General features: G+C 41.9%; 1 protein-coding gene across 1 annotated transcript; it reads left to right on the top strand.

Moving 5' to 3' along the window:
- The first annotated feature begins 6,266 nt into the window (after positions 1 to 6,266).
- On the top strand, positions 6,267 to 11,478 carry LOC147141161 (spindlin-Z-like). The gene is made up of 5 exons (XM_086044078.1): positions 6,267 to 6,385; positions 7,111 to 7,152; positions 8,273 to 8,532; positions 9,948 to 10,181; positions 10,434 to 11,478. The coding sequence occupies exons 2-5, from the start codon at positions 7,133 to 7,135 to the stop codon at positions 10,637 to 10,639; spliced, it is 720 nt and encodes a 239-aa protein (XP_085900204.1). The 5' UTR covers positions 6,267 to 6,385; positions 7,111 to 7,132; the 3' UTR covers positions 10,640 to 11,478.
- The last annotated feature ends 228 nt before the right edge of the window (positions 11,479 to 11,706 follow it).

The following is an 11,706-nucleotide window of genomic DNA, read 5'->3' as shown; positions in this document are numbered from 1 at the left end:
AGCAACCCTGATGCCTTCCAAGACCACATTTTACATCAACAGGATTCATTTGAAACTCTTGCTCAAGGGCACTCCGGTACTGCTTTACAAAATCTCAGCCGGCCTATATTTCTGGTTGTAATGGTCTTTTCAGAATTCTGTTACATTTCTCAGAAGGCTATCTGACCGCGTAAAGGGAATTCTGAGAGTTCTTTCTAAATGCGTTCTACAAGTTTGAAGCCAATGACGGAATGCATGTAAAGGCTGAGAAACATGAAGCAAGGAATTGTGGGGATTTGTGTTTTTCACCAGTTCAGTTGTCCTGATTTTTATGCCGTGATGCATTTGGGTGTTCGGCATGAGTCACCCCTCCACAACTAAAAGAGGAAGTCAACCCAAACATATTTTTTTCAAGAATATGTTCTCTACAATGCCCACTAGTTGAAACAAGGCATTCTGATTAATGTTATACGTGGAATAAGGGTTCATCCACCCGTTTTTAGCTATCTCAGGGGGCGGCCATTTTGTCACTTCTGTCGACTGAAAATGACAACTGCTCAGGGCTCAGGCAACGACCAATCATGGGTCACCTGTTTTCTGAAGCTGAGCTATGATTGTCGTTAACAGAGTCCTGAGCAACCGTGATGTCATTTTCAGTCGACAGAATTAACAAAATGGCCGCCCCCTGAGATGGCTAAAAACAGGTCGGTTTTGCAGCTTTATTCATATTCCACAAACACAATATTAATCAGAATGCCTTGTTTCAACCAGTGAGCCTGTATAGAACATATTCTTGAAAAAAATACATTTGGGTTGATTTCCCATCTTTAATAAAAACTTGAGTGCCTTCGTTTTATTCAGTGGTTACCTGGCGCAAGTGCGAGTCACTTTCCATTTCTACCACTAATGCGTGCAGTTAGCTAGCTAAAACGTCTCTTCCCTCCCTGTGTGCTTTACGGAAGACAAAGCGAGACTGCCATATAGCTGGGGATTACTCCACTGATGTAACATCGGTCCGATAGTCAAGAGAACATTCCATATGTAAGGAAAAAAAAAAAAAAAACAGAAACGACCGACCTCATTCACGCCTCTAATGCTATAGTGCCTCTTTATAGAAAGGGAACCTCCAGAAGTGATTTGAAGTGGCCTTGGAGAAGATTGATGACTCTGCGCAGGGATGTGTCAGGTGGGCTGTGCGTTTTCTGGGTGCGAAGTGCAGAAAAGCAGCGACAGTTTAATTGTCAGGGGGATCCCAAGGGGGAAAAAAAACCCCACAGCATCCATCATTTTACACCGAGTGCCCCCGGTGCCTAATAGCCACATTTTGTCTCTCTCCTTCTCTATCTCATGGGATCAAACAGTTCACAATGTGCTTCTGTCTTTGACTTTCTCACCATTTGACATTCGAGAGTAAACTACTCGAGAGTAAACATAAACTCTATTGGCAGTGATTCAATCCATCGACGTGAACTTGCCTTCATCCTTTTTTCCAATGCCTGAAATGGTGGCACGGCACGGCTCAGCTGTTTCTAAGAAGGAAGCGTCTATTTGAGAGGAGACGTTTAATTGTTGAAATGCTTGTGTAAATGTGGAGCGGCTCGATTGAGAATCGCTAAATCCGCGTTACGGGGCAACAATTGTGTAACTTCCTCACATTAGCAGTTTCTATTGGCATGTCCGATTCCTCTTGGGCCCGAATCTTATCAATAATGTAGTGCGGGAAGAGCATTGGCTGTTTATTCCCTACTTGAGTGATAGGGTGAAGGTAAATTTGAATAGTGAGTGGAGGAATTGGCTCTTTAAATTTGTAATTGACTAAAAATGTATGTCGGCTCCGCGAGGTGCATAATGTTGGCTTCGATGTGAGCTAACAAATTGCAAATTGCAGCTTGTGTATTTAAAGCAAAAGTCAATTTTTTGGGAGAATATGTTCCCAGCAGGCCCGTTAGTTGAAACACGGCATTCTGATTAATTTTGCGTTTGTGGAATATGAGTTAAGCAGCAAAATGCACTCGTTTTTAGCCATCTCTGGGGGCGGCCATTTTGTCTTCTGTCGACTGAAAATGACATCACAACTACTTACAACGACCAATCACGACTGACCTGTTTTCTAATCTGAGCTGTGATTGGTCGTTGTGAGCTTGTGAGTTTAGTCGACACAAGACAAAATGGCCACCCCCAGAGATGGCTAAAAGGAGTGGATTAACACTTATTCCACGAACGCAATATTTATCAGAATGCCCAGTTTCAACTAGTAGCCTTGCATGGAACATATTCTTGAAAAAAATATGTTTGGGTTGACTTCCGCTTTAAGAAATTGATATGTAAACACCAATAGTGCAGCAAAAGGTGTAGACAGGCAGTATAACAATACTCACAGGCATATATTCTTGATATTTATATTTCTTTGAGAGAGAGGGTTCACAAATGCCGAACAGCTTCATGCCGCATCAATAAGGATAAATGTGGGGAAAAACTACAGGACAGGTCCGACCAAAAATGAACCCCTGTGCTCATGAAGCCACATGAACCTGGGATATCATCTGTAAGGAATTGCTGCAGGCACGTGCGGAAATCTACCGAACAAAACTCGGATACACACAAGTTCCACTCATGGCTTCATCAACAAAGTCGAAATCAGTGACGTGTATACAAAGTGAGAAATTCTTTCTGGAAGATCGGCTCACCCCGTGACTGGGAATAAACACGCACATGAGCTCATTGTCTCTTTTGGCGCTAAATTAGCCATCTCCCGATGCAGAAGAGTCGGCTCGGCGTTATCCCGGATGGCAGGATAGTAAGGGCCTCTCCCTTCTTCTCCTCTGCTCACATATCCCACGACAGTCTATTTCTGTCCACCAGAGCGTCTGACGTCTCCCCGCCGCGCTAAACGCATGAGGCAAGTCAGTCAGTAATGGCCATTCAGCTGAAGTTCCCACCACAAACCAACACAATGTGATTAATTGTTTTTTTGTTTTTTTCCCCCCATTTGACCCCATTATGTTTCCCACCTCAATCAATGCGGATGTGATGAGTTTCGAAATAGTCCGTCCTCCTTCCCCCGCCCCCCAACCGAGAGTCATTACAATGATGAGATGTTATTTATGTGTACAAAAGCAATTCAGTAATGAGACTTGAATGATTATTGGGTGCGAGGGCTGGTGTGAAAAGGTCAGCGGGGATAAGGAGTGGAGGGGAGCAGAGGCGAGGAGTGAGGAGATTATTTACAAAATTCATCTCCGAAATTGCTGAGTCACTGGAAGGCTAAAGCTGCAAACGGGCTCTCTTTCTCCTTCCGTCGCTTCCTCATCCAAAAGACCCACGCTAAGACGCACGTGTCCTCAACGCACCCCGCCATCAGCACCGAACGGCCACAAGGTGTACAAACAGCACTAAAGTGAAAAAAAAAAGGAAAAAAAAAAATCACTCCCCTCCAAAGATACAGTATGTCCACAGTGTGGCCATTTCCTTTGGGGTTGCAGTGTACACTTTTGGCATCGACAAAAAGATCAATGATCAACTGGATTATTTAAAAAAAAATAAAATAAAAAACTTTTGGAACGTCATGAAAAAAGAAACCACTGATTAATTCATTCACAGCTGCGTACCAGAGTAAGAAAATAATATTTGGGATTTAAAATGATGAATTTTAAAGTATTTGTAGGTTTGCCCTCACGCACGGTTGTTTTCCGTTATACCGAAAGACTGGCAAGGTTTTACAAGGTTAAGATATAACAACGTAAAACAGATGACTTAGAGGATGTAGCATTTTGTTGTGTCAGAGGAGTCAATCTTAAATACATGTCATTGGAGAACATTTAAACATGCACCGGTCATAATGGAAGCCAAAGTTTACTTGAATTCAGCAAACGTTATTAACTGTGGGTTGACGGAGCAGCGCCATCTGCTGGAATATGTGAAGCCTATAAAATGCTAAAGTCAGGGAGGAGGAGGGATTCTTACAGTTCGTCAAGATTAAAAACACCCTAAACCTGAACAAAAAGACAACTTGATAATTGTACTGCAAAAATTGATCCTAAAAAAATGAAAGTAGGAATATATTACCGATAGAACAGCAAATTGTGACTTGGCAGGATTACTTAAAGATGTCATTTTCAATGATGTCATTTTCAGTCGACAGAAGTGACTAATGGAGGCGCATAGTACATATTATTGGAAAGAACATTTTGGGGTTGACTTCTCCTTTAAGAGAAGTAAATAGATGCATTCATGCCATGCAGCTATAGAAATATAGTCTTTCCTATTTTAAGATCCCAACAAAAGAAACAACACACACATGCTCACACACAGACCCGCGCGCACACACGCCAAAGTCTGATTGGATTACTTTCCAGACATGTATGTTGCAGCAATGATATCTCAGACCCTCTCAAGGTATCATACTTCCATTCACATTGTCCACATGGCTAATAATAGAGATATCTAATCAATGGACACACATATGTAGACATAACCTTGGGTTGACTTTACAACTGCGCAGTGTAAAATGTCACGGCATAGAACCGCGCGCCGGAGAGAAAAACAGCGTCTTGCATTGGATGTGAGTCATGTGTGTCGAATGTGTCCAGTTCGTAGAAGACAAAGAAGGTTGGGGCTTGCTGCTTCATTCCTATAGAGAAGAGAGCAGGGTGTAGGTCCTTTCTGTAGCTCTCACAACAAGGACAAGAGGAGGTAACCTTGGACGGCAGACAGCTTTGTGTCGATACAACACTGGCGTGCTCACAAAGGCTTTCGGCTTTGCAGTCAACCAACACTGACTCACACTTTAAAGCAATTCCATTTGTAGTCGACTCATCTAAAAAATGTCTGATCAAAATATTTTAGACTACAGTTCTCACTGTTATTTTCAGGTAAAGGTAATGAACGTTTTTCTTTTTTTTTTTTTTTAAATATGTGTTGCTAACGTCAATAAATATTTAATTTGGATTCACATTCAACTGCGAATGCTGAAATAATCAATGCTTAAGTAGAGTTCAGTTGTATTTTATTCCACAGTAGAATATATTTTTGTATGTCATAAGAATGCCTTTATTGATCCCACAGTGGGGAAATTTTCATCTATAAGAACTCTTTATTTTTAGACTTTTATTGAAGTACAATTTTATTTAATTTTATGTGCAATACATTTTAATTCAGTCATTATTAAGTAACTGATTTCCCTTCCCCCCTATATTTAAGCTTAGTGGTAATGTTCAAACAGTGGTTTACAATAATTTTAACTACTGTATACTGTAGTTTGGTATTGTTTTTGATACACGTCTATTCTGTTACTATATTTGGATGTTGGTCATGATGATGGTTCTTGGAGAGCTAAGTATTTTTTAGATGGTACTGTACTTGGTGTAAAAAAAAAAGTCTACTTAGTGATGGTGGTGCTTGTGTAAAGTTGTTCGGTTTGTATAAACGGTGTAAAGATTCTTCCCATCAAATGGTTCAGTTAAACAATCACCCAAAGCTGCTCCGTTTGCATTCACTTACCTCACCACCGACCACTCAAGCCATCAACTCCAGTTTTGTTTTTGTTTTTTTTACCTTCATGGGCTTCCTGCAGGAGATGTTGTGTTCAGTGTGACATCTAGTGGCGGAATTAAATATTGGTGTGTGTGTATATGTATATATATATATATATATATATATATATATATATATATATATATATATATATATATATATATATATATATATATATATATATATATATATATATTTTTTTTTTTTTTTGTTATATATTGCTAGGGAGGGAAAAAAAAACGTTTTTTCTTGAAAAGTACGTTTGTCTTCTAAACTACTTGGTTTGTCACAACATACTTTTGCACATAATACTTTAGTTGGTCTGGAGGGGTTATTTTATAACATCTTAAAACTGTACTTGAATTAACTTTGTATTTTCTTTTTCACTTTCATTCTCATTTTTGGGTTAAGTTGGACCATCCTAAGTTACAAGTCTTGACTTTCTCTTGTTTTCGTATGCCGCCACAGCTCTGACCCACATGTAAACAGTTCTGTAGGCTGGAATATGGTAAATGTGTTTATTTGCATACACATCTTTTTTTTATGAGGCTTCATTAAGTATCCTGTTTATTTTCTTCACATTGAACGCATTTTTTGACTTTCCTTTCACTTCTACTGATGATTTTTTAAATTAAAAACAATTTAAATGATAAGTTCATATTTTATATATCGTTTTCGTTTTCTGAAAAAGGACGTTCCACTCAAACCCGGAAGTACTCGAGTATGTCAACGCAACGTTAAATCCCAGAGTGCATCGGGGCTGGCGTGTTTGGATTCTGGGAATTGCAGTCCTTAAATCCGTTTCCTTATTTAGCCTACCATAGGTGGTGGAATCTGTTCTTCAAAGAAAAACGCACGTGAAAATATTGATCAGGTAGGGCAAATATTATATTCCCTCAGCTATCACCTGACAAACCCGTCGAGATGCTTGAAAAAATGGATTAATTTCACATCACGTTTCCTTATTTTACCCATTTAAAAATGTAGCTTCAGAGTACGGGTAGAAATCACCGTTTACATGGCGATGCGTTTCCTTTTGTTTAGTTAGCTTACTTGGAAAATGTTGGCGCGACGTTCCAATTTAATGTCTCACTCTATTCACTAAATAAAATATGTCGCGTTTAATTATGTTTGTCTCCAGACTGTCCCATTCTCACAACGTTACTCATTCCCGTCGACACGTCGACATTCAATTTAGTTGGCTAACGTTAGCCATTGTGAAGTTAGACATTTTTTTGCGAGCCAGACTTGTGTAATGTGTACAAATGTATAATCCGCACGGCGCGACAGTAGCACGACTGTTAGCATTAGCAATTAGCTTTTACTGTTAATGTTTACATCCGGACAGTTGGCTCATTTGCATGCGTGTGGCACAGTTAAAATGATTATTTTGAAGCGTGTGTATACAGTCCACTCAGAGTACGTTAAATGTAACGAATGTGCACGTTCAACAATTTTAAATTGTGTAAAATTAAAGGTGTAAACGCGTTTGAATTACACGCACTCAAATGTACAATTATAGTCATTTGTGGGTAGTTGGGAGAAAACTGTCAGCGGGTTATGTCATGATCGCTAACTGCTGTCTTTTGTGTCTTGAAGGGTTGTGTGACTTTATGGAAACATGTCAAAGAAGCGGGGCAGGTAATTTCACCCAGCACGTTTTATTTAAGTTTGCTTGATGCTGAAGGATTGAAAAAAAAAAAACATTGACTTTGTTTTGTTGCTGCCAATGTCAGAGCACATTTTACATTTATATTGCAAGGTTTCTCAAGATACTATACTCCAGCTTCCTTCCACATCCCCAAAGCATGCATGTTAGGTAAACTGAAGACTTGAAATTGTCCATAGATGTGAACATCATCCATGAGTGTCCTGTAATTGACCTTTGAGGGTGTACCCAGGACAGGCTCCAGCTCACTTGTAAACCAAAGCCAAGCACTCTTGGCAATTGGGCTGTGTTAAATGTATTTATTGAACCTTTATTTCTCCGGGTTTGGCAATTGAAAACCGATTGTCTTTAAAAATGCCGACCTGGCTGCAGACTACAAGGCAAAATTAAAGCAAATGCAAATAAAGACATATAACAAATTGTACAGCTCGCCATTCTCCTCTCATCAAAAACGGGGCGGCTTGCAAAAATGCTGCGTGTTAAGGTGGGGGGGGGGAAAGCGGCCCACGGCCATGCCATCGACAAACACAAAAGCTCTGCTTCCATTAGTAGCAATCACTTGCTTGAAGGTGCAAAACATCAAGCTCCGACACTCCCCTCCAATGAATGCTACGGCCCAAAACAGCCCACAACACCTCCACACGGCACACAATGAACACCAAACAACAAAAAGGGTAGAAAAGCCAAAGAAAGAGAAAAGTGAGCAGAGCTCTCGTCACAGGCTTCCGTCTCATCGTCACCATCTTTGAAGTGATGATCGTGCATCATGAACATGTGTTCAATTGAAATTGTCATTTAACAGCGGAACAAAAAATGGCAGCAAAGTAGTTTTAAGTGTGATTTCTTTAAGAATGTGTATCAAAATCAAAGTGATGGGTTGAAAATAATTTATTTTAATTTCATTTTAAAATGAACGCATGGTTGTGCCAAACTGCAATGATAGCAAAAGCTACACATTGGTAGTGCTTACATTTCTGTATGATACGCTTCCAAATTCTCCCGAAATAGCCTTTCCATTTTTATGCCAAAGACTTCCTCAGTTAAAAAAAAAAAAATGCTTACAGATTCCAAACATTTTCCACTGTTTTACAGGAAGCGTAGCAGCGAAGAGTTGAGCGAGAGCTCGGCGTCCACCTTGAGCCCCGACCCGGACAACCTGCTGGGCCGCAGAATCCAGCACAACTGGAGGGAGAAGGGCAACGTGACCAAGTGGAAAGGAACGGTTCTGGAGCGGCTGACCGTCAACAGCTCCCTTTACATGGTCAAATACGACGGCTTTGACTGCGTCTATGGCATCGAGCTCTTCAAAGACAGTCGGGTGTCCAATCTGCAAGTGTTGGCCGAGAAAGTCGGTGAGTGTCGTGACACGCTCGTTGCCCCGTCCCATTTGCTACTTGTTGTGTCACTTTCTCGCGGTGTGGAGTTTATTCGATAAAATCCAACTCCTGTGTAACGTTATTGTCATATCTGTTGTTTATCTCTGTGTGACTGCATTTCCAATAATTATCTGTCACAGACAAGTAACCACAGAGGAAGTATGTCAGACAATGTCAACGACAAATAAAAAGGCATGCAAGCAGCCAAATAGGACACACGCACACATAGTCACTCACAAAAAAAAAAAAAAAAAGAATCCCAGGAATACACAAGTGGTTTCCAGGAAATATTGTGGAGGAAAGTGCAGAGAAAGAAGCATTTACATTCTGATGCAACTCCAGATAATTTTTTTCTCTTTGCCGTTGGAAAATCACTGGAACTGCCCCACAATGCAGATATATAGTAGATTCCTTTTCCATCTAGAGTCCGAAAGTCTTTGTGAACCAGGAAGTTGCTAAAGCAGGCAATACCTGGTTTTACTTAAAACCTTGAAGCGTAAATCAACCCCAAAATTTTCTTGACAAGAATATGTTCTCTATGAGTGAATATGAGTTAAGCAATAAAATCCAGCCCTTTTTTGTCCATCTCAGGGGGCGGCCGCTTTGTGACTTTCTGTCGACTGAAAATGACATCACAGTTGCTCACGGCTCAGGTGCCGACCGAGCACGGCTCAGCTTCGCAAAACAGGTCAGCCGTGATTGGTCGTTACCGGAGCAACTGTGATGTCATTTTCAGCCAACAGAAAGTGACAAAATGGCCGCCTCATGAGATGGCTAAAAATGGGTGGATTTTGCTGCTAAACTCACATTCCACAAAGGCATTATTAATCAGAATGCGGTTTTTAGACTTGTGAAGGTGCATAGAACACATTCTTGTCAAGAAAATGTTTGGGTTGACTTCCTTTTTAAGTATTTGAGTGTCACCCAATACAATACAATGGAGGTCATGCATTGTGGTGACCCGTGAGGGAAAGCCATTCATCAGGACCCTGAACCTGAGCCAGTTGGCATGTTTCTGGGTTCAAAGCGACGAAAGGGTTGAAGGAGAGCAGCTTGCCGCTTGCTGTCTGAACAAGCAGTTTTGTGTGGAGACTAAATGAGACATGACTTGCCCTCACCCCCTCGTCTCGTCGTCTACCGCATCCCCACAGCCTCATTATTGCCGGGCTGGAGAATATCTCACAGTAAAAAAAGTTTTAAAAAAAACTTCTTTTTTTTTCCCTCCCCTTTGATTAACGTTGGAGGTGTACGCTGCCGGCTGCTGCCCCGTTTGCTTGCCTTACGCACGTTAAGCGTGTAAGAACAGCTGATTGTCTCACAAAGAGTGCTTTGTCATCACTCCCTTCCTCCGGGTTAGCAGGCTCATTTAAGATGGCATGTCCTTCCCGCAGTGAATAATAAGATCAAGGTCCCTCCCGGGGCGGAGGAGCTGGTCGGCCGGGCGGTGGAACATCTGTTCGAGAAGGAGGACGGCGAGAAAAACGAATGGCGAGGCATGGTGCTGTCTCGGGCCCCCATCATGACCCACTGGTATTACATCACCTACGAGAAGGACCCCGTGCTCTACATGTACCAGCTGTGGGACGATTACAAGGACGGCGATCTGCGCGTTCTTCCCGAATCAGGTGGCGTAACCGAGGCTTTGTCCACACCTTGTGGCGTCCTACAGCGTTACAGACGCACGAATCCCAAAACGTGACAATTTTTGCGAACAGGCGGGGCTTCGCTGCCGCGGGCAAATGTCGTGCGGGATCCATCCGGCAATGTTTTGCGTTAGTCCTGACCATGCGCGAGAGCTTTCTGCCGTCCAAAGTGGCGTAGATGCTCGTGTTTGTGAATTCACAATCTTCCCCTTCCTTCCCCTGTCCGCCACGCAGAGAACAAACACCTGCTCCCGGCAGACAGGAAGCCAGGGGAGGAGCCAGAGAGCCTCGTGGGCAAACAGGTGGAGTACGTCACAGATAACGGTCTGAAGCGGACAGGCCTGGTCATCTACCAGGTCCCCGCCAAGCCCACCGTCTACTACATCAAATACGACGACGATGTCCACATCCACGTCTACGACCTGGTGAAAACCACCTAGGACAAGTGCTCACAGTCCCGGGCCATTTGAGACTCAGCCAGTCGTTACCGGTTGAAGTGTTAGCGACTTCACCCTGACCCCCTCCGCCAACCCCCAACCCCCCCCCCCCCCCCCCCCGGGAAAAAAATTGCTGCCGAAGATAACCTTTCATTTCCTGGCCTTGCATTAACACGCGTTTCCAATTTGAGGATGTTGAATGACAACGAAGACGTCCTCAGTGTAAATAAAACCGTTGTACAGCCCAGCAGGTGACCTGAGCTGTTAAATTCTTCTTCTATTGGGCCAAATTCAACTCTTAAATTCTCTCTCTCTTTTTTTTTTTTAAATTTTTTTTCTTTTGGGCTTTCTTTCACATTCATGCATTGTAATTCTACTTCATACAGAATATCTGGCTGTCCTGTTGTGCTTTGCGTATCTTACTGGGTAAGTTGAATATCAACGTCCTATTCGTTTGAGTGACGTACCGATTTTACCATCGCAGTGAACTCAAGATTTCATTTGAATTGTATAGACATTGATTGTGTTACAGATTATTCTGGATGAAAAAAAAGAAAAAAAAACTGTGTATAATATTTCTGTTCTATTGTGTAAACTGCAAGTTTTCTACTCTCGAATAGTATATCAAATATACTAATGTTGATGTCCGCTTCAACAGTGTTTGTGCTCCATGCTATTTATGTTAAATTGCCGACCAGAATTATTTTCTTTTTGAAGCCAATCATTATTTAGTGTAACTAAATTGTGCGCTACGGCCTCAAAATGTTGTAACCCTAACATATCGTTGTGTAAATATGAATTGAGTCATTTTTATGAAGCTAATCAAAGATGTTTGAAAATCATTTTCTCTCTCCCTGTGATTCTTTCCCCACATCAATTCCGGGCGAAAACATCAACCACATTTCGCCACCGATCTCATCCAGGGTCGCGGATGAAAGGACTGGTTTGTTGTCGATGAGAGGGCACATCCAGTCAACCGTAACAACAAAGTGATCGGAGCCAAGATTCCCTACCCCAAAATATCTGATTGTGAAGCAGACCCGCTCAGCCGTTTTGCCGCAACGCAATCT

This window comes from Filicampus tigris, chromosome 10 (assembly GCF_054856515.1).
Source record: "Filicampus tigris isolate MCC_2025a chromosome 10, RoL_Ftig_1.0, whole genome shotgun sequence".
Taxonomy (NCBI): Eukaryota; Metazoa; Chordata; class Actinopteri; order Syngnathiformes; family Syngnathidae; genus Filicampus; species Filicampus tigris.
The sequence above is the reverse complement of the archived record's forward strand: the minus strand, read 5'-3'. Positions and strand labels throughout refer to the sequence as shown.